The sequence below is a fragment of the Pholcus phalangioides genome, unplaced genomic scaffold (genome assembly GCF_987345545.1).
Source record: "Pholcus phalangioides strain wild (caught in Gottingen) unplaced genomic scaffold, Ppha-v1.0 ptg000003l_1, whole genome shotgun sequence".
Taxonomy (NCBI): domain Eukaryota; kingdom Metazoa; phylum Arthropoda; class Arachnida; order Araneae; family Pholcidae; genus Pholcus; species Pholcus phalangioides.
This window is the reverse complement of record NW_028301596.1, coordinates 44910904-44937450: the sequence shown is the minus strand read 5'-3', so window position 1 is coordinate 44937450 and position 26547 is coordinate 44910904. Positions and strand designations below refer to the sequence as shown.

At 37.2% G+C, this 26547-nt stretch overlaps 1 protein-coding gene across 4 annotated transcripts in view; it reads left to right on the top strand.

The window, feature by feature from the left end:
* Positions 1-14246: 14246 nt before the first annotated feature.
* The window catches only part of fuss (SKI family transcriptional corepressor fussel), a 103953-nt gene continuing 91652 nt past the window's right edge, over positions 14247-26547 (top strand). Inside the window, exon 1 of one of the 4 annotated variants that reach the window (XM_089248662.1) lies at positions 14247-15090. In XM_089248662.1, the coding sequence (XP_089104788.1) occupies positions 14998-15090 (93 nt within the window). In that variant the 5' untranslated portion in view covers positions 14247-14997. Of the gene's footprint in view, positions 15112-26547 lie in introns of all 4 variants that reach the window. The other 3 variants (XM_089248671.1, XM_089248655.1, XM_089248648.1) reach the window with 3 other exon arrangements.

The following is a 26547-nucleotide window of genomic DNA, read 5'->3' as shown; positions in this document are numbered from 1 at the left end:
GAACGGTCGCCCATTGATCCATACTCCAATCTCTATGCTCTCTGCACCATGATAAACGGATTCTCCTGTCCGTAGAAGTGAGCGGAACGCAAACAGGTCTTCTTGCAAGCAACCCTCTCTCATGAAGTCTTTTGGAAACATTCACCCTTGATACACGGGTTCCTGTGGCTGCATACAAGTCACGAGAGAGCTGAGAAGCTGTAGCACGCCTGTTACGCCTCGCTATAATCTACAAATGGCGATCTTCTCTGGCCGTCGTGGACGACCTTGCCCAGGCTTTCTCTCGATGGATCCGGTATCCTGGAACTGTTTCCATAAGTTACACACGACGCTGGGAGTTAAATTGAACTCTCTACAAATCTGGACTTGAGATTGGCCTGCTTCTAGCCTCCCCACAATTCGCCACCTCATTCCATCATCTAAACGTTGTTGGTTACACATTTTTACTGTTACAATTTGAAATTGACCGATTGCTGCAAAATAACACCAAGAAATTCGCCGAGGTGTGCTAGCGAACGAAATGCGTCTTAACTTACGCGCGCTTATAAAGCCTGTTTCTCTACTGGCTCCGCCTACACACACGTGTACGCTTACGTATTTGACGTACAAGATTTGCATTTTTGTCTAGAAGCAGTGGTTTTACATTCAGTTCTTTTCATGAAATTCGATAAAATATGCAAATTCTCCTAATTTATTTCACCAGTGCATGTAAGGAAAAATTCAAACACACAATTTTTATTCACACTACTCGAGATGATACTTCTGAAAACAATTTTTTTTTTCATTACAACAGAGAAATACATTGCAAAATGAACATTTTGAGTGAGGCTTTGGACTGTATCTTTCGAACCTAGCACATCTTCCCATCTGCTGAACAAATGTACGCCAATGAGCTCCCAGATTTTGTTTCCTGATGTCTCGTAAAGTTACTTCTTTCTGTTTTATGATGTGGTGGTGACAGCAGGTACGACTTCTCTTCTTTACTGGGCTACTTCCTCGGCTATGAGTCCCATTGCCAAGTTTCTTCGGAACTTCAATAGTGAAACTTCTCCACGTATTTCTTTATAAATGGCACAGGCCGTTTCAAGCATCATGGAAAACAGTCTGTGACACCATTTCTTTGAATTTCTGTACCTGTCATATAGTGAGCGCAACATGTCTGCCTTGTCCACTCCGCAAATCGATGAATATCATAGGTGCTACGGCGTCTTTTTTCGCTCCATCGATGACTCAATGCGGTTGCCTCAGTAAAACTAAATAATATTTGGCAGATCACTTTGGCAGTGGTCTGGAGGCCGATCTTATTTGCAAAATTTTCATTCAGTATAAATTCACTGAAAAATATCAATTCAATACGTATAAAGGATCTTGCTTCTAGATGAGGGTCGAAGACTGGGTAAGACAGGGGAGCCACGAGAAAAAAAATATGCTTCAAAGGGTGCCACGGGCAAATAAAAGGTTAAGAAACGCTGGTCTAGGAGACCCTCTTTCTCTATGATGTGAGGGTTCCCTGTAATTTGTGGGTGCCAGACGTTTGGAAACGTTTTTGAACGATACAAATCGGGTTCATGTTTCGGACATTTCGTCCAAGTCGGTGATTTCCGACGGGGCCTCGGGGTCGGGCAGGGGCGCCGAGAGATATTTCATTGATAAAAGTGGTTCGAACGTCTCAACAAAGTCATGCAATTCCCATTCATTATATCAAGACAGTGCCTTGGACATGAATTTTTTGGGAATTCTTAAGGAAAGGGGGTTGTGAGAGACCATGCCCTTTTTATGAGAAACCCTGTGTCAACATTGCTATTAATATTTTTTAGTCATACAAGGATACTTAAAAGGAGACCATGAAAGATTCATTCTTTAAAGGGGCCCCGAAAGGAAATTTCAACTTTCTGAAATTTCTCACCATGGTGATGTGCAGCATGTGCGCACTTATTGAGAAATCAACACCTGATCCAGAACTTTTCTGCGCGTCACCCTTTCGGGCACGTGTCCTACTTCAATCCCCCCCCCCTTCCCTTGTGCACATCGTTAATGTGCACGTGGACACCGATGAAGTGCGCCACGAAGGAGAGAGAGAGTGTCACGTGTCTGGTGCACAACCGCAAACACGATTCGGATATTTATGGTAGTCAGAGAACGCCTCTGAATTTGCACCACAATGGCCGACCTCATATTCCTGTTATAATGAGATTGGCGTAATGGGCAAAAAAAAAAGTTAACGCCATTCAATTAAAACTCGTGTGAAATTTACCAAAGTACAAATTTTTGGATGCATATGGTCATACCCCGAGTTACGAACACGTTCCTTTCCGAATAAGCCTGAGAAGTGTTATTTCTGACCGGATCAAGTGATTACATTAAAACCATTTATTTTTCATTGGTCCTAAAATCATTATTTTTCATTCATTTTTCGCAGTTGAACAAATTATCTTCTGTTTATTTATATTTTTTTGATAGTTTTTCAAATTATTTCCTCTTCTTTATTTACTTTTTGCCGGTCCGCAAAATATTTCTCATATTTGCGGGTTTTTTATTTTGGCCAGCGTCACAAACTATTATTGCCCTCTACTTTATGTATTGCTGGCCAGCAAATCATTTCACTTGTTTATGTATTTTGCCCGTCCACACACACAAATGATTTCTCCTGTTTATGTATTTATTGACGGTTTGTGTAAATGATTTTACTTGGTTTGCGGAAATGTCCGCAAATTATTGCTCCTATTTCATAGTGTAGGAATTCAAAGCACTATCCGAAATTGCCAGTTGTTTCGCGAAGGGACCGTTGTCCGAATTTCAGGCAATCATGAAGTTTTCAGACATTTCGCGAAAAAGTTGCATTTTGGACTATATATTTATATATATGTCATTACCAAAGCACGAGGTTCGCCACTTAGCGAACTGGGCGGCCCAGTTGATAAGGCCAATATCTGAAATTCGGGCTTTGACCGGCCCCTATATATCAATCCCTAATTTCTATATATCGATCCATATGATTCGGGAACATCGCCATGTATTTCTGTGATAATTTTGGTCATTTATAATTAGCCATAGCTAACAACATAGCTATTCAACGTAACGACCAAAGGAATCTGAATATCGACATCATAGGTATTGATGAATAGGGACCGGTGAAAACCCGAATTTCGGACATTGTCTTGGTCAACTAGGCAGGCTAGTTCCCGAAGTAGCAAACTTCAGGCTTTGGCAGTAACATATACAGGGTGAACACTCAAGTCCCTTGACCGCAAATTACTGACGAACCTTCGATCCTAGAGGCCTACTTCCAATTAGAAAAAGTATCCAAACAACGTGTGGACCTCAGATAAGTCATTCATGGTGCAAGGGGATGCATAGTTATTAAAATTTAAAAAAAAAAAACTTTTTAGACGGACACCCTGTCCTAAAAGAATCCCAATTTATATTTTGATAACTATATACAGAATACAGAATGAACCGAGCACGTAACTATATATAATCCGTTGAAACAAGAATGACAATATCCGAGTACTACACGTTATTTAGATACCTTTTCTAATCGGAAGCACGCTTTCAGGATCAACGATTCGCCAGTGAAATATGGAAAGGGGAATTATGGAATCACCTTGTATGTATACAGCAGATATATCATCTCCAGATAATGTACTACAGGGGGTGCACAACCTCCTAACCACGGGCCAAATGCGGGCCGCCAAGTGGTTTCATCCGGACCGCGAAGGGTTTTTCGGTAGAATCAATAGGTAGAAGTATCAATACTCACAACGTGATAAATACCTATGCAGACCATATTTCCTTCAAAATAATAATAATTCAAATAATAACATGCGGGATATCTTCATTTATCACCAAAAAATTGTCGAATGCAGGTAAAGTAATTAGTCGGAAAATTTACAAATGCGCGAGGAAAGTCTAATTGCAGCCAAAAAAATTGTGAAACGGAAGTAAAGTTGTCGATTACAGCCAAAAAAAGTTGTCAAATGGAAGGAAAGTCAAATTGCAGCCAAAACATTGTCAAATGCAAAGAAAGTTGTCAATTACACCCAAAAAAAAAATTGAGAAAGTCAAGTAAAGTTGTCAAAAAAATATACATCACAGCGAAAAAAATAGTCAAAGGCAGTTGAAGTTGCCAACTATCGCTAAAATCGCGGCCAGTCGCGGAAAACGATGGGTTCCGCAAGTTAAAATGTTACCATAGAAAACGTATATATTTGACAAATATCTGAGATGAATATATTTATGTGACTATAATCAATTATGATAGTCATAATTATCATAATAAATGTATATAACTCATAAGCCATGAAAATATATAATCTTCACTTCAGAAATTAAATTAAGTCCTGTTGAGAATATTGGGGGGGGGGGGAATGGAACAGGACATTTTATGAAATAGTTGGGACAGCAAATGAGAATGTCCCTTAAAATACCGGTCGCATGGTCACCCGCGGACTGAATTGATTGTGCACTCCTGAAAAAATAAAGGATAGTGAATGGGGAAAGAGGGAGAGAAGAGTCGAGGAGTCCGAAATAGCCATTGTCCAGCAATTGACGGAGCAGTTTTGGGGTTTAGGAAATTTTTTTTTTTTTTTTGTGTTTTTTCCACAATAGGCAATAGAGGGAGTTCAGCGGTCAAGTTAGTAATGGAATTAGCCATTTGAGAAGTTAGTACGGAGAGGGAATTACATTATGGCCGTTTAAAGGACCCCGGATGTTTGTAGAAAAAGACTTCCTTCTCCCCCCCCCCCCCCCATGTCCAGAATCCTCCCCCCCCCCACCTACCAAAAGAAGAAACTCCTTTAACTGTTTCGGTACATAAGTTACCGAATCCTACCGAGAATAGAGACACAACAAAAGGTACACACACAAGGACAAAGAAAAGTTTATGGCTCGGACTTTTGTTCCCGGTAATTAATGGCCCCTCGTTAGTTCGGACATCTATGGACTGGGTTCGTGTGGAGGGGGGCGGAGGAGAAGGAGGCATTCTCCAGTGGATATCCTCCAGGGGAGTATCCCTTGGGGGCGGTAAGAATGACCAGCTTTTTCTGGGGGGGGGGTGTTCGTGTATGTGTGTGTCTATACGGACAATGGTGGTCAGTAACTGTTGATTGCGTCGACAGAAGCAGATCAACGAATGAAACGCTTTTAATGGAATTGCCCCCCCCCCCCTTTTTGTTAGTAAGGCGGTGGGTAAGGGGGTGCCCGAGAAATAATGCCACGTACGCTTGAACGAACCTCTGGACTCTCTTCAGTGGTATTCCAATACTGCTGTGTTCCATGACATTTCACGGTATACATGCTCAACCAATGGTCCGAAGGGAAAAATGTAGTCTTTGGAATCACCTGATGTTGCCTGCGACTTCAAACCTAATTTTGTAAAAATGAACCAAGTATATTTATTATACTTGGTTCATTTCCATATATTATATTATGAAAAAGTGACAAACCATTATAGAGCAATAAACAAACTATTATACATAATTCCTGCATAATTAAAGAAGTGACAAACCATTGTAATGATATATACATCTCTGAACGCATTGCTAAGGAACCACGGTAACCAAAGTAAACATTCTGATAGTGATTGTTAAGGCCCGGAAACCAATATTGCCCGACAGTTTTCACCTATTTCGGGCATTTCGCAGCTCTGATGAACTTCTCAAGTAGCCTATCGTTCAAGTCGGATCCTATTTGGCATATATGCAAAAATTTGGCGACGCACGCACGTAACCCGCGGTACATTTACGGATAACTTAAACGACCCGCGATGCAGTTATCCATCACTTAAGTGATTCACGGCACAGTTACAGAGACCTTAAGATTCCCATGGCTCATTTTCAAATCACTCAAGTGACTCACTGCACTGTTCCAGATCACTTAAGTCGCCCGCAGTATATTTTCAGATCTCTCAAATGACCCATTGCACATTCGGTCACTCACTTTCTCGCTCACTCACCCGTTTACCCTTTCTCACATTTGCTCACTGACGTGGTCACTCTCTCGATGAGTGTTTTCAGGGAATCTTCCTGTCGATGAATACTCCTTTCCGTGATTTTCTTTCCTGTGAATTATTTTGTCGGTGAATTTTGCTTTTTGCGAATTTTCCTTGCAATCAATTTTTCTTACTGTCAATTTTTCCTTCTATGAATTTTTTAATGTAAATTTTCTTTCTATGAATTTTTTAATGTAAATTTTCTTTCTATGAATTTTTTAATGTAAATTTTCTTTCTATGAATTTTTTAATGTAAATTTTCTTTCTAAGAATGTTTCTTTCTGTAAATTTTTCCTTCTTGAATTTTCAATTTCTGTGATTTTTCTTGTCGATTCATTTTCCATTCAGTGAATTTTTTTGTCGATGAGTTAGTTTTTCACACACATTCCCTCTCTCAGTTAATGTTCCAGTCAATGAATTTTCCTTACTGTGAATTTTTGACACCCAGAATTTTCTTGTCTGAATTTTTCCTTCTATGAATTTTCTTTTCTGTGAATTTTTTCCTTCTATGAATTTTCTTTTCTGTGAATTTTTTCCTTCTATGAATTCAGGGCCGCAACTAGGGGGGTGCAGGTGGGTCTGGTGCCCCGGGCGCCGGACTACAGGGGGCACAAATTTCACTCTTTAACCTCTCCTTCAACATTATGAGGCGGCGCCAAAATGCGTGCTTGCCCCGGCTGACCAAGCATCTAGTTGCGGCCCTGTGTGAATTTCCTTTTCTGTGAATTTTTCCTTCCACGAATTTTCTTTTCTGTGATTTTCTTGTCGATGAATTTTTTCAGTGAATTTTCGCCTCGATGATTTTTTTTTCAATTTTTATGTTCAAGGCAATAAAATTACAAATGTTCTAAGATATTATTGTTGAGATATTTACTGTAATGTTTTCTTCACCGCTTATATCCTTTGTAGTTTGTTTGTGGCGGTTTTCCGATGTTTTCCCGCCAATACCGTTAGTAGCTTGTGAGTTGCTGTAGCGTGATGGTGGTGTTTTCCGTGTGATCATGATAATCTGTTTTATAATAAATTAGTTATTTCGTTATTTAATTGATTACCTGCCAGTTAATTTTCCTTTCAGTGCATTTTCCGTCAGTGAAATTTCCTGTCTGTGAATTTTCCAGAGACGGCTTTGGGGAATGCGAGACCCTCTCCGTTCCGTTGCCAACACCAGAATGAAAAAAAGAACAAATAAAATATTTCGACCTTCCCCACTTTCTTGCTGCAATGAGACAGTACTCAAAAATCTCATCAACCCCCTCCCCTTCATTAATCAATTACTATCAGCTTTTATATCAAAAATCATACCTTATGATAGGATTGGATTTTTATTATGCGCCAAAACAAATGACCATATAAATGGCCCATCATGTCAGGAAAGTAAAAGCATGCACGATAAAAAACAATTTTACATGAAACATGAAACAATAACATGGGTTTTAAACACCTATAATTTCTCATAAAAATCAATGGCTTTGGTGTATTTAGAAATTCTAGATGCATCTCAATGGCCATTTAAAATGTCGCTAAGTGAAAGATGACTGTGACCAGAAGCGGTCGTAAAATGAGGACGACGATGTGAACAAGTAAAAGAATGAGCAATGATCAATGGAGTTTGGCAATGGGGGGGGGGCACTCTGGTTGATTCTATCGTAATAAGAGATATTATTCTGTGAGGTGACTGTTTCCTGTGCGCAACCGGGCGAGTAAGACATCCTCCTTTTCGGTTAAACCTACAGTTCGAACGCCAATGGCCAAGTGTGGGCTTAATAGCATGTAGTTTATGATTTACTAGCTATAATACCAGACGCTTTGGCCGGGTTTTCTTCAATTACTGGGACGATTGAAAAAGTTACAAACCTTTAAGAAGGAATGAACTATCATACATATGCTGCCAGCATTAAAGAAGTGACAAACCATTGTGAAGGCATATGCATGTCGGAAACGCATTATTAAAGTACCACGGTAACCAAAGTAAACATTCTAAAAGTCATTGCAGAGGCTCAGAAACCCTTGTTGCCCAACAGATTTTTTGCCCATTTCGTGGTCACTGCAGGGACCAAAAAAAGCCTATTGTTAATTTTAGATGTTGTTCAAGCTGCAGCTTTCTCATTGCCCGGTATTCCTATATGACCCAGTACCCAGTAAAATTTTACCATAATATGTTTAAGATACTGCATTTCATGAAAAATGGCATGAATGAACGAATGTGAAAGTAAAGGAACACAGCTCTTGCAATGCGCTTAGAGAGTAGCTATAGATTATGCATCGTCGGTGGCGTTACATTATATTAAATTATTTTTTACACTGCTCAAAACAATTAGGGAAGCAAGCAAAAAAGTGAAGAAAACCGTGAGAGACAGCCACGTATTGGCATACAATGCGTATCAATGCGCAATACAGAAAAAAGACGCAAAAGAATTTGGAATTAAGCTTTAATTCTTTGAAAATATGGAAAAAACACGAAAAGATGATTTAGGGCAACAATTTGGTTACATGTAAACGATAAAAAAAAGTACTGTTTAGACATGATGCATGAGTTTTAATAGGGCGTGTGGTCTCCTCGAACAGCTAAGACTGCTGCACACCTGTTTGCCATGGATGCGATGAGGTTATCTGTCAGACTTTGGGGAATACTGTTCCACTCCTCAAGAAGTGCAATCTGCAAGTCTCGGACAGTAAAAGGCGGCCTTGGTCACTCAGCAATGCGTCGTCCGAGCATGTCCCAAACATGCTCGATTGGATTCAGGTCAAGAGAGCACGCTGGCCATTCCATACGCTGTATTGTTTCATCTTCAAGCATGTTCTCCACCAGACGAGCTCTATGCGGTCGGGCATTATCATCCTGGAAAACAAAGGAATCTCCAATGGCTCCAGCGTAAGGGATGACATGAGGTCGCAGTATCTCGTCTGCATACCTTCGGGCTGTCAAAGTGCCATTCCGAATGATATGCAGGTCCGTACGTCCGCCTATGCTGATTCCACCCCATACCATCCAACCAGCTCGTCTGTATTGTGACCTTTGACGAACGAATGCGGGGTTATTTCGAGTGCCCCTGTCCCTCCATACCAGAACACGTCGGGTGTCACACTCCAGACTGAATCGGGACTCGTCTGTAAACAGCACTTGGCTCCAATCATGTTGCTCCCAATCTCGATGTTCAGCAGCCCATCTTCTTCGGGCCGCACGGTGGCGTGGGATCAACGGAATGCAGACCATTGGCCTACGTGCATAGAGCCCTCCCTCACGAAGCCGATTACGTACTGTTTGGCTGGACACCCTTCGTCCTGTTGCCAAGAGCAACCGTCTTTGCAGCTGCGTAGCATTCTCTGTTCTGTTTCGACCGTATATACCGGTCATCAGTTGCTGTAGTGGCGCGTGGCCGACCTTGCCCTGGTCGACGTCTAACATTTCCTGTTTCTTGGAATCGATTCCACAGCCTTGCAACGACACTTCTGGCGACTCCAACAGCGTCCGCGACACTACGTTGTGTTTGCCCGGATTCCAGTCTGCCTATAACACGCCATGCCATGGATTCCGGTAAATCACGTTGTTGAGACATCCTCAAGTCACCTTGTCTCAAACAAAAATACTGCGCAATCGAATTTCACAGTTACGGCAGTAAAACAGACGTTTCTGCAACATCCCGATTTCTGCCCTTATCTCCTTTTTCTGGTTTTTGACGTCATGAACTTTGATTTGCATATGAAGTTTTCTTCTTCCGTTTCCTGCTAGGCTTTAAATTATGGATGATTCATTTTATGTTACTTATCGGTATACATCTTTGCGTAATTTTGTTAAAACCATGTGCTCCCCTAATTGTTTTGAGCAGTGTAGTTAGAAAAAAAAAACTCGTCTAAAAAAGAGGAGAAACGAAAAACAGTAGAAATAAGAGAAATTCCATTTATTTCTGGAAATTGCAGCAGCAGAAGAAGAGACAACAGCAGCAGCGCGGCCTGTGGTCATTGTTGTAGGACTAACTCGAAAAGTACATCCTAGGAATGTTTAGAAAACCTTTTTTTCTTGTTTACTCTTGGGACAATTCGGACGACCTGGACCTTCCCCCTTTTTCCTCAGAATAGAAAGAAAAGGATTGGGAAAGTCCTTTCTTTATTTTATTACTTCGCTTCGCTTTGGTCAAATCAAACAGGAAAAATTTATAAATAAATATATTGTAAAAAAGATAAATTAAATTATTCTCTGTTGGACACGAAACACGAACCGATAAATTTAAGTAAATACTGCAGATATATAATAGCGATGATATATTTATATAATAGCGAGGTTCATAAATTCTGGCCCATAAATTCTATGGAATTTCATAATATTGAAATAGCATCATACGAGATGCGAATTTAATTTTAATTTGTGAATGGATTGATGCTGATTATGATGGAAATTTCTATGCAATTGCCCAACATGCCTTTTCAAGTTTTTTTTTTGATTAGTATTTGGCTCTCAAAAAACGTGATTGAGCTCTTATACGGTCCATGTAAGTGATCTTAGACAGAACATGGTCTTCGGAGCTTACGGCTTCTGCATCTGGGATTTTTGTAGCTGATGTGGCCTCTCTAAAGCTCTCTAATGATAAGCATCTAGACCATAGTTTCCCAACCTTTTTTGTCCCATCGCCCCCTTCTTCAGAAATTTTTTTCTCCCATCGCCCCACCCCTAACGGACGCCCATACGATCGTATGTTATACCCGTAGCTTCTACCTCCCTCCCGGAACATTCCATCGCTCCCCAGAGGGCGTTAACTCCCACGTTGGGAATCACTGATTTAGACCTATGATTTTCAATGTGGAGCCCATGTCTTCACAGGGAGGCAATATGATTTTTAAGTGGGGCGCAATTTGATTTTCTAAGGGAGAGATCATGATTGGGAAAATAAATTAGTATTTGATGAAAAAAAAATTTCTCAGAATTAATGAAAAATTTATATTTAATGAAAATATAATTGCAGAGCATACACACAGTGTATTTAATTATATTAAGGAAATAATTTTCGGAATTAATGAAAAATCTATATTTAATGGAAAAATAATTTCCCAATTAAAGAAATTCATATCTAGTCAAAAAAAGAAATGCCCAAATGTCGTATTTAGCGAGGAAATAATTAAAGTATTCAAGATTTACAGAAAACTGGATACTGTGTGAAGATGCTTATTTCATTATTTATGGAACGAGATGAAATAATAATAATAATTAAACAAGCATCTTCGCACAGCACCCAGTTATCTGTATGTCTTGCATAGACAAGTATAGAGCGACATCAAACATAGTGTCATAAATTCACGTATCAATGAAAAATTCATATTTAATGAAAAAAATGATATCAGAATAAGTAAAATTCTCCAATAATGTACTACTCCCTGTTTGCCTTGAAAACCCCGAGGCCCCATTGGGTTTACCCGTTAAGACGTTACTGTGAGAATCAACATACTGTATTACTTATGACCAATGACTTATTGGTCATTGGAATTTCTTTTTTTTCGTCTAAAATTGTCTTTATGGTTCAAAACAAAACTCATGCTCTAGAACCAGGTTATAAGGCTTTGCGCTTTGGGTTATAGGGCTTTCCAGGTTTTGGGATACCTCCACGTGGATTGAGAGCGGAGGAGGGAGACATAGGGGCTAATTCAAGAGCACAGAGAGGATCTCTCCATAGAAATTTCGAGTTTTTAACCTTCAAAAAAGAGTCAAATTCATAGAAATAGGTTAAAAACAGCACATTTAACGATATTTGTTCAATATTTTAACTTGTTTTACAATATGTTTTTTCAATTTTTAATTATTTTGGGCCACATATCCCCCCACTCTCGATTGGCGTATGTGTCTTGTATGGGCAGACATCGGGATTTCACAAGATGCTTAAGTGGAGCATGGCGAAAAAAAAGGTTGGGAAACACTGATCCAGACGCTTCGTTGTTTCAAGTTTTCGGCCCGTATTACATTAATAATATAATAACGTGTGGACTCACTTTTGACTGCAATCCCTGCTATCACTCTCTCGTGTAGGTTATTCACTAATTTTGAAGTGTGTTGCTCGAAATTGATCTCTTTATTCCCATAAAAGGGCCAGGACTAATTATATGAAAAGTTTTGAACCATTGTGGGTTGGATGGTTTCATCGCTGAGAAATTCTCAATACAGATCAGATTCTCAAGAAAGGCCAGTCCAATTCATGCACTCTCATTTTAAGAGCGTTATAGTCAGTTGCCCGATCAGAGATAGACACACAAGCCCTCGCCAAACTGTTGAAGCAGAGCAGAAGTGACAATATTGCCTGAATTTGTGGTCAAAGTGAAAGGAATGAAAGTGCTGAGTTAATGGAAAAAAACCGCATAGCCACTGATCATATCTACTAATTTCCAGGAATGTTTGGATGCAAACAAATAGAGAATCAAGAAAAATCAACAATGCAAAGATTAATGGTCTTCATCCCTGTAGAAACACATGTAGCTTACCTTTAGACACTGAAAAGAATAAAAAGAAACATATAAATCCGTGAATATTCTAAAAGGTTAGCAATATTTTTCCAATAAAATTGAGAAAACCGAAAAACCCCTATAATGAATCCTGTTTTTATTATCTTAGTTACTAGTGGAATAATCAGGAAGATATAGCACATCAATGTTTTTAAGTGAAATGTCAATAATTAAAATAGCAGAAAACGTGCGTTATATCAGAGGTCATTGCATTTTTTTATCGCTTGAAAGAAATTGAATTATCCTCTGTGAGAAGCATATATGAACCCCTCTCATTGTAGACGAAGTTTTGTGATAACCGATGTGGTTATAACTAGGGCTGGTCCGATTAATCGGGTCGGTTAATCGATCATTCGTTAATAGCAGTTAAAAATTTTAGTGAAGTTAATCAACTCTACCAATTCGACAAAAATTCGATTAAATGAATGGAATATATTTTTAGAGCATCAATTGATATATTACATTGTTACCAACACTACGTTTTCTACGAAGGAATAGCATTTGAAAATAAATGCTATTCATTCAAAATTTTTTTGATTAACCAGTTAAAAATTTTTAATCGATTCCCAGACCTAGTTATAACAGAGTTGATCTTCCATGGTTCAGTCATCAAAACGTAATGAAATTTTTTTAGAAAGTACGGATGCAAATGAGTGTTGTTAGCATCATTTTATATTGATACAATACATCAGTAGTTTAATTAATTAGAGGGTGGATTTTTTCATTTACTAAAATGGTTAATTGCGGTTAAAAATACAGCTTACATTGATTTTAATGTCATTTATAAAATCCTGCTTAGCAAAAGTTGAATAGTTTTTACCTTGAATTCCATTTTCGATCCCTTGGTTTTGTGCAATTTCATAAATCTCTGAACACAAAAAAAATTCAGTACCTCTCAAAAAATGACACAGGCAAGTAATCAACTGTTTCTAGATATTAAAAGTATTGTACTTATATAGACATATTTTGTACTGAAATGATACGAAAAGATATACTTCCTAAATCTTTGGGTATTTGATGTAGATCTAAATCTCTTTTTGGCATTTGGATGGATATGATGTGTACATGTAAATTGAAGATGGATGGAATAAATAAAAATGGATGGATTTTGTACATTTAAATACCAAAAAAAAAAAAAAAAAAAATTGGGAAAATTAATTGCTGTAGTGGGTTTTATTTTGACCACGTATTTGCCATGTGTATTCATGTATACACATTAATATTCCAATACACATGGTTCTAGAGATTTAAACAGTAATTTAAAACATTAATTTTTTTTCTTCTAATGATTAATTAATGTTTCGACACCGATTTTTTGCGTGCCAGAATCGTCAATGGAACTCATCCTAAATTAACTTCAAAAGTTTAATGCACACAGACACGGTAGTCGAAAGCTTTGATGAAGTTTCGAGGAGGGGATGAATCCTCCCTCTATCTCTCTCTCTTCCGAATTCCTTCTTCTCTCTCTCCCTCACTTCTACGGAGTCCTCCTCATCCTCTCGGTGCTCCGTCATCATGTGTTTCGTGAACTTGATCAATTAGCGGGTGAAAAGCAGCAGCTACAGAGACATAGAGAGAGAGATAGAGAGAGCTAGTTTCCAGTAGGTGAGTGATATATCATCTCCTCTCGCCCAATGGGAGACGTCCTCCAAAGCCACTCCTCAAATCCGGTGACCGTATTGACTCGCACACACAAGCCGCCTCAGCCAATCGCGCGCACCCGCAGCTCGAACAAATCGGATCGCCCTGCGCAAAAGAGCGCCAGACATCGTTCATTGCCGCTCACGCACCAAGTCCGAAAGGATTAGTCAAGTGATTATGATCATTGGGCACGTGATTGCCCGGAAGAGGGGGAACACATACATGCGCCTCCCCCTTCATTCTGTCTCTCTCTCGCTCTCTGTCTTTCACTTGTAAAGTCTCGTAGAAAATGAAAACTTGGTTGGTACCCTGGACACAAAAGACAGCGGCGTCCGCGACCGTGAATTTTATTGCACTCGACAGGACATAAATCCGTTTTGATCACATTTGAACGTAATGAAGAAGGACGTCAGATCAAAATTATTCATGGAAAATCCATGGAGTATAAGAAGCCGTCCTATAGTCGAAATTCCTCACAGTTGAGCAATATAATTTTTCCGCGAAGTCCTTGAATAGGGATCACCAAAGATTCTTTAGTGGAATATTCTCCAAGTTCTTTGAAGCTTTGCTGGATGTTCAGATTCAATAAACTATAGCGATCATTCTTTCTCTGTAAATGCACCAATTTTTTCTGAATTCATTCATCATCACCAAAGACTGATCTCGAAAAAGGACTATCATTGTTTTTGTCAATATCTTATTTACATTTCCATAGCAGCATCCAGTTTTATGAATTTTGTGATTGACTGGACACACGTTTCCGATTTTGGACTTTAGGATTTTTCCTTGGTTCTTCGTTAAAACTTTGTTTATTCTGTCGTATTTTCTTGGGGCAAGATCAGCATATTAGTGGACAGAGAGAAAGAGAGAGGGACAGAGGGACGATGCTAACTCTGAACCGTTCCCCAGAGTCAGTTCGCTTGAGCACCGAAATCGAACGGGACGAATCGCCTCCACCGGCTCCTGACGTCACGGCGGTAAGTCCTCATACCACTTACGTGAGTTTGAACTTTTATACTCTTTTATCTCTCTTGAAATAATCAAAAGATTACCCTCGATATCTATATTCAGTGTCCGATTAAAAACACGCGTATTAAACTCATTGATATCGTATGGATAAGCGTGAAGTTCGTAAAGTTTGTTTCTTTGTAGATATAGCCTAACCGCAGTGAAACCAACATTCGCAAACTTTCAATTTGGAAAAATGTGCGGTGAGACTATTTTTCCTTGGAATATTATTTTCAAACCTGTTTTTTCCAAGTCAGTTTTTACTGTAAAATTTCACTAAATTCGTTTCAGTAGAACCAGTATACTGTACTGTATAAGACATCGAGTAATATTAAAACTAACTTTAATTCTACCTATAATCATGAGATATGGATTTAATAGCGGGATGAAATGTTCCAAGATACAGCATTGCGTCTTGTACCTTGAAACATATAATCTTGAACGTTAAAACAGGGTAAAAGTACAAAGGCAAAAAAATGCGAATATTACTGAAAAATAATATGATTAGTATTTTTAATGTAAATCATATATTAAAATAATGACAGAAATATGATTATTAATAATATATATATATATACACAAAAGTAACAATAATGGAGGTAGGAACGTAGACTATTAATGAAGATGAGATGAAACACATAATATTATTCTACATTATACGTCTAGAAAAGAAAATGAAATGTTTAAACCTTTAGTTCTGTTTGTTCCTTTGATTCTGGGTCATTTCATTAGAATTGCAACATCCGTGATGCCAACATTCGCTACATCTGTCATTCATGAACAATAAAATATTCTCTCACCTCTGCTCTCAAGGAAGCTCACTTGGTGATAATTTTTGGTTCTTCGGTAAAACTTTCTTTATTCGGTCGTATTTTCTTGTGAAAAGATCAGCATATTATTAGTGGACAGAGAGAGAGGGACAGAGGGACGATGCCAACTCCGAACCATTCCCCAGAGTCAGTTTGCTTGAGCGCCGACGTTGCTTGTATCTCACACTGTAAACTTAGTTTTTTTGTTTTTTAACAAATTTGAGCAAGAAATCAAAGGTCGATAGAAGAGAAGAAATGGGGATACAGCTGAAGTTTTTATAAAAGAATGGAATTAAAATATTAAAAATATATATGCATTACATTTAAACGAAAAGAAGAGGTATTAAAAGTTAGTGTAAGTTTAGTATTGCAAGGCAAACTAGGGAAATTTCAAGTTTTATATTATTCCAAGGTACATGATCTTTTTTCCGTTTCAAGGTACACGATTTTCACCATTTGTGAGAAATGTTTATAACTTTATTCACTGTGCTTGATATAATTGAGAACTTGGTATGGTTCATCAAATGAATGCATAGGTTATATAATTACTAAATATAGTTCGCTGAACTTGAAATGCTTAGAGGGAACACGGCAAAAAAACAAGCGTACAATTTTATTACTAAAAAAAATCTCTGTGAAGTGTCTCAAAGTGCTGAAGTAACATTGTAGGGTTATGCATTTCTGATGTCTTGCACTCCAAAAACATCAGCTAGAATGCAACACTCTTAAAACTACTTTAAGAGATTTAAGATTTACTTTGGTCAAGATATAACAGTTTCCCCTATATAGTGCGGTAAATGTTATAAATCAGTGATTATCGATAATCACCGTATATTATGCGTAATCACCAATCGTCTAAATAAGTCTGATAAATTTTCCAAAATTTATCACTTTTACTGGTCATTATGTATTATCCCCGATTGAAGTTGGTAAGTGTGATAAATATGGAAGAGATCATGCTGAAAAAACACAAATTCACCCACATAATACTATCTCCTGTTCGTGATAGGTGCACTAAACATATAATTTAGCCATAAAATTAAATTAAATGCAAATAAGTGTCATAAATATAAAAACGTAAAAATAATTATCAGCTTTGTAATGTTAGCCTTCTTCATATTTATCAACATTTTTAAACATAATCAACATCACCGATAGAAATACATCATCCTAGACTGAAATTTGAGCAAAATTTCCGTTAAATTTAAGTAATTTATTGGTGATTCATCATATTTAACAATACGAGCTGGGGATTATACATAATCACTAGTAAAATGTGATAAATTCGTAAAATTTATCAAACTTATCACATTTACCACAACCTATACAGTATGTATTTCAATGCGAACATCATGTATGTTTTTCAGAATGAGTATTATTTTGCACGGAATAACCTGGTATGCACAAGAGGTGCCAATGCCAAAAATGCAGTATGAAATTATATCTGTTTGGATTATTTACCCATGTTAGAAGATCATGTATCGATTACATGCTGTGGAGTATTTACTGGGGGTGGGGGGCATTAGCTGGCTATAGCCCAGGGTGGCAAGTTCAGAGGGCGGCAGATTTGAGGAAAGAGCCCCACAAGAAAACTAGTAGAATGGGGGAAGACCGGCACAGCAAGGAACTGGGCCAGTGAGTGACCTAGAGCAAGGATGCTAAACTTTTTGGAAAGTGCGGGTCACTTGAGTGATCTGTTACAATGCCCCAAGTCAGCGAAGTGTTGTGTAAATGTGACCCAAGTCACTTAACTGATGTGTAAATGTGACCCAAGTCACTTAACTGATGTGTACATGTGCCGTAGGTCACTTAGGTGATATGGTACAGCTCCCTCAGTTCACGTAAGTGATTTTTAAATGTACCACAGGTCACTTAAGTGATCTGGTTATGTGCCGCTTAGTTTATTTTTACAAAATTAGGTTTGAGGTCGCGGTATCAGATGACTTCGAGGGCCAGAATTGGCGCGCTGGCCATGGATTGAGCATGTATGACCTGGAGAGTCTGAAAGCACGTGAGTGAGCAAATGACTTAGACAGTTAGAAAGCATGTGGATGATCAAACGAGTGACCTGCAGTGCGAGGGACCAGTTCAGTGAATGACCTAGAGCGTGTGAAAGTATGTGAGTGACTAAAACAGTGTGCAAACATGTGAATGACTAAAATAGTGACGCACATGTGCACTTTCAGGAAGGGGAGGGAGGAAAGCGGGTTATAGGACGGGGTGGCGAATTCGAGGAAGGAGTAGTCAAGAAGAGATCAGATTAGAATGGGAGAAGTGCGGCAAAATTCGTGTATATATAGCCCATGGGCCGCAAAACCTTAAATGCGCCTCTGATTATATGTACCTGCAATCAATTTAAGTTAGCTTTTTATACGCAATCAAACGTACTATTCAGCTCAGCATTGAAAAAAAAGAGCTGTTTTCTGGTTGGCCAAGTTTTTTTTTAATGTTTATTATCATAGTGTTATGATTATCAACACAAGTTCTAAAAGTCATTTGCATCTAAAAAGTATGAAAAAAAAAGCTTTCTTTATCCGTGGAGGAGGGGGGGGGGGCACATTGCAAGTCACTTATAACCAAATTACTGTCCTCCAGGATTAATTTCTGAAAGGGTTTTTCCTTCAGAAAAGGTAGCTATAATTAGAACATAACTTACTTCACTAAAATATACCGAGTCAAATTCGTTGAACTTAAAATTTTGATGTGTATTTAATATTTTACTATAACCCTGGACTGTGTGTCGATTTTTCATTCAATACCTTTTTTTAATGTAAATCAATAGCTTTAACTTCATATAAAATAGCTTCATGCATCGAGCGAAAATTTTCATGAGTGGTGCTAAATATAATCGATGGCTTCGAAAGTTTTCCTGCACGTGTAAAAGAAGCTTTAGGGGGAGGGAGGACTAACGAAAATATTCAGGTGAAGAATTGAGCGCCCGAAACTTGATCTTTAACCCATCAGTTTTGCATGTTGAAATCCAATCTATCTTCAACACAGACTGTGGGAAAGATAGATTATACAGGCTAGCAATGGTAAAGCTTTCTTAAAAATAATCAGTTTGTAGTTTTTTGTTTTGCTAAAATTACTGGAAAAATATTTTAAAGATTTCATCACATCTCGTGGCAGCATAGAAACCACATTGAAAAACTGCGAGCTATGAGTAAATATCGAAATATAGTAAATCGGTTGCGGCGAAAATTATTTAGTGATTTTTTTCGGTGAAATATAATAGTTTATTAAGAGAAGAAAAAAAATAAAACAATATATATAAATATATAAATACAGTATTCTACTCAAGGGATCGCTTGATCCGTCCAGAGTATACAAACATAAATTTTTCTGTGGTGGCAAACACTTTCATATAGGCTACTAACAAGTACTAAGCAAAATACAAGTATAGAAATAGACAAATATTTCAAAGGCCTAGGTGACACAACACTGTATACTGGGGGCCGAGAAGTACCTTCCTATTGTAGTAAAATATTAATATAATTGATAATTAATTGTTTGAAAGCTCTTAATTTATTTTCATATTTTATTTCATTTGGCAGGTTATTAAAATATAATGGAGCCAAATATATAAATTGCTTTTGGGTTAATGTTTTTTTAGGTTGTATAATATTATATTGAAAACCTCGACGGAGACGTGTGTTTGTTGGGCATTGCTTGATTTCAAACCAAGTAGGATTTTTATAAATAAACATTAGACTTCGGTATATATACAATTTTTCAATATTAAATCTATAGTCTGATTTATAATTATAGGCAGATGGTGTAGGGTTACGAGAGGAAATAATATTTATAGTTTTTTTCAGAGCACTTATTAAAACATTTAAATTGGACTCATAATCACCTCCCCAAACACATATAGCATACTGGATAAGTGAGTAGAACCAAGCAAAATAAAGTGTATGAATAAATTGAGGAGATATAATATTTTTTAAGCAATATAAACGAACATTCATGTATTTTATTTTGTTACTAAGTGCAGTTGCATGAGAGTTCCATTTCAAATTTTTGTTTATAGTGACTCCTAAATATTTATACTCTTCAGTTTCCGAGACAATCGGACAAAAACATTGGTCATCAGAACATCCCAACTCATGGCATCGAATTATAAGTGTTTCAATATTTCTATTGTATAATTGAAAATTTATGTATTTAGTTTTGTTGAGATTCAAGGTTAACTTATTATGCCTCAACCAAGTGTTAATTTTTGTTAAATCTTCTTCAGTATCAGATTTCAGCATGGTATACGTTTGTTCTGACAAAACAATAGCTGTGTCATCGGCATAGCTAATCAAATCACCATGTAGATCCAGGTTATTGATATCATTAACAAAGATTAGAAATAAAATCGGTCCAAGAACAGAACCCTGTGGGACGCCAGTTTTAATAATCCTGTATGTACCTATTGTATCATTTATTTTAACTGCTTGCATTCTATTTGACAGATAAGTTTTAAACCAGTGATAAGTGTTGCCTCTCAGACCTGAACAATATAACTTATGCATAAGAATTGGATGATCGACACTATCAAAGGCTTTTTTTAAATCTAAAAACATAGCAAGGGTTCTTTTGCTCTCGTTAATACTTTCATATACTTTTGCTGAAAATTTCAAAATTGCCATCTCAGTATTCTTATTTCCAAGAAAACCGAACTGATTGCTCGAAAAAAAATTAAATTGATTTAGAAAATTTATAATTTTGTGTTTCATTATCTTTTCCAAAATTTTCGAAAAGACGGGCAAAATAGAGATCGGACGATAGTTTTTGAAATCATTGACATTACCTGATTTATGAATGGGTATAACAAGAGCACATTTTAATTTATCAATAAAAACTCCATTGAGAATTGAAGAGTTTATAATGTGGGTTATAAACTTCAAATGGTATTTACTGACAATTTTTAGCATTTTTGGAGTGATTCCATCATAACCAACCGCTTTATTATTCTCAAGTATGTTTATTAAATTCTTTACATTCCTTTCCTCTATCTCAGTAACAACTATAGAATTATACTGGTTTGGTACTAGAAGCTCTATTTCATCTATTAACTCAGAATCTTCAGTTATTGCAGAATTGATAAAAAATTCATTCATTTCATTCACTGTTTCAGGATTAGTATTTACTGGAAGTACTATTTTATTTATTTTTCGATTTATGATATCATTAGTAACTTTCCATTGTTTCTTGACGTCGTTACCACATTTTATAAATTTATTATAGTAAAAAGCATCCTTTGCAGCTTTTAGCTTCTTTTTTAACTGTTTGTTATAGTTTTTGTAATTATTTTCCTTATCACGATCTGAAGGATTTCGTTTAAAAACTTTATAAAGTCTTTCTTTAGTATCGACCATACATTTCAATTCATATGTAATCCATTCACTTTTCAAATTATTTCCTGTTTTGCATTTAGACTGTTTTGTCCAGAAATTACGATGCCTAAACACAATATCAAGAAATTTGTCATATAATACATTTGCATCAGTCTCATTGAAAATGTTTTCATCAAATTCATAATTTTTTACACATATTTCAAACTTATCATAATCCACATTTTGACAAAACCGATTTTTATTATTTTGATTATTATTTAAAAGTTTTGTATCAGTTCCAAGATTACATTTAATAACCAGTGGTAAATGATCCGTTATCTCTAATTTTGATACTGCTGTTTCAAATCGATAATTTAACCTCGCGTTTCGAATGAAAACGTGATCTAAACACGCTGACTTTCTTGTTGGTGTATTTATGTATGATAAAAAACCAAATTCAGACATGAGACTCATGTATTCATCACTGTCCGTGTCAGACTTCAATATATCCATATTAATATCTCCAGTATAGATAATATTTTTATACCCTAAATTGCTAATAATTGATCTGAACTCAATAATATAATCCATTCGAGAAAAATCATGGGATCTGTAAATTAAAATTATGCATAGATCTAACATTTCACTGTACAAATATAAGCCTTCAGCTGTATTCATATTCAAGGCAGTACTTAAAAATGAATATTTTTTATTTACATATGCAATAACGCCGCCTGATCTATTTCTATTTCGACATTCACAAAAACTATTATAGCCATAAATATTGTACAGATCAGTTTCATGATCTTTGATCCAAATTTCAGACAGTAATACAACATCAAATGGAACCACTAATTTTTCTAAATGCAATAATAAATTATTAAAATTTTCACGAGCGCTTCTAATATTTACATGCAATATATTGAAAGTTTCAGGACTATTTGAAAAACTCACCAAATCATCGAATGTTTCAAGGCAAGATGAGTTGATACTTACATTATTGATTCCTGGGAATTCTGCTGTTGATTAATTTTATCCAAGTCATTTATGTTACGAATATAATGAAGTTTTTCACCCTGCCTTTTTCTCAGTAAGACCTTGCCGTCCCTCACCCACGCAAAGTCAAAGTCGTTATCCTTCTTGAACTTCCGGACGTGATAAAAAAGGTCTTTGAGAGTCTTAGTAAGATGTTCATTTATGAATAGCCTTGAATCACCATAACGTTCATCAATTTCACTTGCATTTAGTCCCTTCTTGCTTCGGCTAGCTTCGATCCATTCATCTCGCACCGCAGAGTCTCTAAATCGGACAATAATTGGTCTGATCCTATTTTTGTTTACCGAATTTACCCTATGTAGCTTCATTATATCATTCGGTTTATACACATTCAAAGTTTTACCAATTTCAGTCACTATTTCCATCACATCCTCCCCCTTTTCCTCCGGCATTCCTTGTATCTCTATATTGGTTGATTTCGATCGTAACTCTATTTTATCCAGTTCATCGTATATGTTCTTGATTTTTTCCTTCAAAACATTATTTTCACTTCGCAACCCCTCGTTCGATCTCTTCATTATCTGTAATTCTTTCTTTACCTCCGATAGTTCAGCTTTCATGTCCCTGAGTGTTTCATCATTGAACTCGATTGATTTTCTCAATTCGATCATTTCGGATTTCAACACACTGCATTCTTCAGAGAATTTTTTTTCCATCTGTTTAGTCATAATTCGACATTCTTCACGAATGATATCATGTATTTTTTCAAGCTCCAATTTTTCCCGTTTTTCAATCTTTGCTGATATTATGCAGTCAGTACATCGCCATTTTTGTTTCATTTCAGTAGACATTTTTTTGAAATTTGTGTCTGTGGTTCCAACACATATCGGATGAATAAGTGATTCACAACCAGAACATGAAAATACCTCCTTCCCTTTCAGTACTTCGCCTTCACAAATTGAACATGTATCCACCATTGTTATGATTGATCAAAGCAGATATATCAACATAAATACCAAGAACGCGGTGGACGTCATTCGCAAAGAGATCATATATGTCTATGGATTAATTTTACTTCATCGACATACTTCGAAATAAATACCTTTCTATCAGACGCAAACAAATTAAATATTTTTAAAAAATGATTAATAAATAAATGGGAAATTTAATAAATTTCCGGAGCATTAGCAACATGCGTGCGTCCTCCCTGCTGTCGTGTTGCCACCGATTTTAGAGCGCTGATTCCGAATCTTGCATTGGTTTTGTCAGATGGGGTCTAGTTTTTGAGATAAAGGGAAACATAAGCATCTCTCTCATACAAATCACATTGAAACTGTTTGTTATGAATAAATATAAATTCAGTAAATAATAATTGCCGAAGATACTTCATTGATTTTAGTGTGATTTTAGGGCCGATCATTATAATGATAGAGCTAGGATATAAATGTGAAGTATGTTTTTATGAGGCGATATATAAAACAAAAATTTCAAAATATCAGGATTTGAGTTATTTTTCTCCCAAAATAGGAAATTGTTTTGTGAAAAAAACCTTACGTGATAGGAAAAATGTTTTTTTCTTCATGTTTTAATAATATTAATACAAATAAATTTAATGAAACACATAGATTGCAGTTTTAAAATCAGCACCAAAAACAACATAAAAATCAGTCAATAAAACTAAAAAAGCTTTCAAAAACGTTTTTTTCTGTAGACCTACATTGAATCTGAAGTCATTATAAAACTTCAAGGGATGATAGTGCGAATTATAACAAAATTATTCTTTTTACATTACAATGCTTGAGCGTAGGTGGCCCGTTTGGCTCTGCGGTCTAAGACCATCTGCGGCTTATTTAGGTGCTATTGAGAAACGATCTGCGGCTTATTTAGGTGCTATTCAGGGCACTCTGTGGGCTATTTAAGAGCTATTGGGGTGCTCTGGGATTTATTTAGGTGCTATCGGGAGACGATCTACGACTTATATAAGTGCTATTGCGACACTTTTCGATTTACTTAAGCACTACGGAGGTGTTATACGATTCATTTAGGCGCTATTTAGATGCTTTGTGCGACTTATTTAAGTGCTATTTGAGAATTACTCTGAGGCCTATTTAGGAGCTATTGAGGTTATTTAGACATTAATGGGGGCACAAATGAGCTTCAATTGTACCTGCGGCTTATTGAGTTGCTACTAAGACGCAGTCTATTTTGGATAATTAATAGGTTAAAGTATTCTGAGAATTCCAATAATGTGTACATTTATGCATTTCTTAACCCGAGTGAGGTATAAAATGCAATGAAATTTGTGATGAATTTTTCGGTTTCATAATCTTTTCGACAAAATTGCCACAGAGATCAGTAGAAAGCCACACAGAGGGAGGGCAAGAAAAGCCATTTGATGAAATGGTGCGAAAATTACATAGAAACAAAACGAGGTGGCCAATAATAGTCCGTACTTTAATTGTCGACGGTAGTGGAACGAGGAAAATGGTAGTAATAAGAAAAGGAAGGGGAAGGGAAGAAGTAAGTGTGGTTTTCACCTCGAAAAATATCAATCTCGTTACGATTCTCTCTCGAAGAACGTTCCGCACAACGATGATCCCTTCTCCCACTATCATTATTTCGAGAACAAATCCTGACACTAAATAGCGTTAGTCGCAGTTTTGCAGGCCGCCATTTGTCATGGTGGGTAGGAGAGATATTAGCCGCGAAAAAGTGGTTACGAATCAAAATCGTCCATTAAATGGACAGAGATCACGATCGTGCGGCCCGATACATAAAGTGAATGGCCAGCTAGACATTGAATATTTTATAGGGTGATTGGAGAAAGGACAAATGTGCGAATATCACTTGCATCAGTGGACACACATAACAAATAATTCCGAGGACAGTCGATCTTTTTAATGTTTTCTTTCCCTCCCTTCCCCCCTCTTTCTCCTGCATTAATGGAAACGCGCCATTTGAGGCAAAAGAACACACACATTGAGAGACAGAGATCCGTCTTTTTACCCTCGCGGCCCAAGAAAAAGCTAAACCATTCGGAACTGTATTACTTGGAACGTGACAATTACACCCGTCCGCTTAATGGAGGTGCAATTACTTCTTTTTTATACGTACGAGTACTTTTCAAGCCTAGACCAATCAGAATAGACGCGATATGATAACTGTAGTGTGATGTCATCGTTCTTTTTGGGAATTTCGATTTTTCCTACCAGCCAAAAATGCCAATAAAAATCTCCAGTTTGATCCCAGGATTTGATCGTTTTCTGTGGCTAAAGAGCCAAAATATTTAGTCTCTACTGGAGTTAGAACCTTAGCCATCTGATATTAGCAATTCATGCCTTCTATTACGTTAGCGTTACGTCATGCGTTGCAAGAAATGCATATATAATTTAATATATAATTCTACGGTAAGTGTTAGTAGTGTTTTTGAGGTTATACTGTATGTGTTAGGGATACCGTAAACTGTGGTGACTTGGGTTAGGAATTGATATTTTTTTACTAAAAGTTCCACCTCGAGAGAGAGAGAGAGGGGGGGGGGAGGGGGAGAGAGGGAGAGAGAAACCCAAGTAACCCCTCTTCACTTGGGGTGACTAAGGTACGGAGCAATAGTAAGTAGTGAATAGTGATTCTTTCCACGAGCTCAGGTCAGAGATTTTGGAAGTTCCGTACACCGTGGTTTTGAAAGCCATGACCGCAAAGTATCATAAATCGTCTCAATGAGCCCACCTCGAGCGCTGGCGAATCGAACCTCCTGTAACCTTAATCATGCTTTCCTTTTGGGGAATAAGGTTCATTTCAATATGTTCCCTGTGTATCTAGTTTCACAGTTTACGTGGAGTAACGTACGTAAATGAAGCTCCTCCTTGGGTTTGCCGGAATGGTGGTGGCGGTAATGGATCTGGTACAAATGGATTGTCGTTCAATCCTCTCCTCCCTCGAGGTTTCACGGTTTGACGCGCTGAAGGATTTATTTGACAGCACCACCACCTCCACTGTACGCGACACGGAGGAAGGGCAAGAATAACGACACAAAAAATAAAAATAAAAAACCGCACGTAAAATGTGACACTTCCGATGTTACGCAGTTAATCGGAAAAAATAGACATCGTTTTTGCGTTAAAAAATGTCTCTCACGCGAGTGGAATCTGATCAACATTCATATCATCGACTACAGACACGTGTTAACGTGTGTCTGTCTCGAAGGCGACTAGAGAAATTGTACCTTATATACGTTACTGTAAAATTCCGAAGTACGGCCGACTCTCGACGGGGCCGGTCACTTCACGAGTTGGCCAAGAGT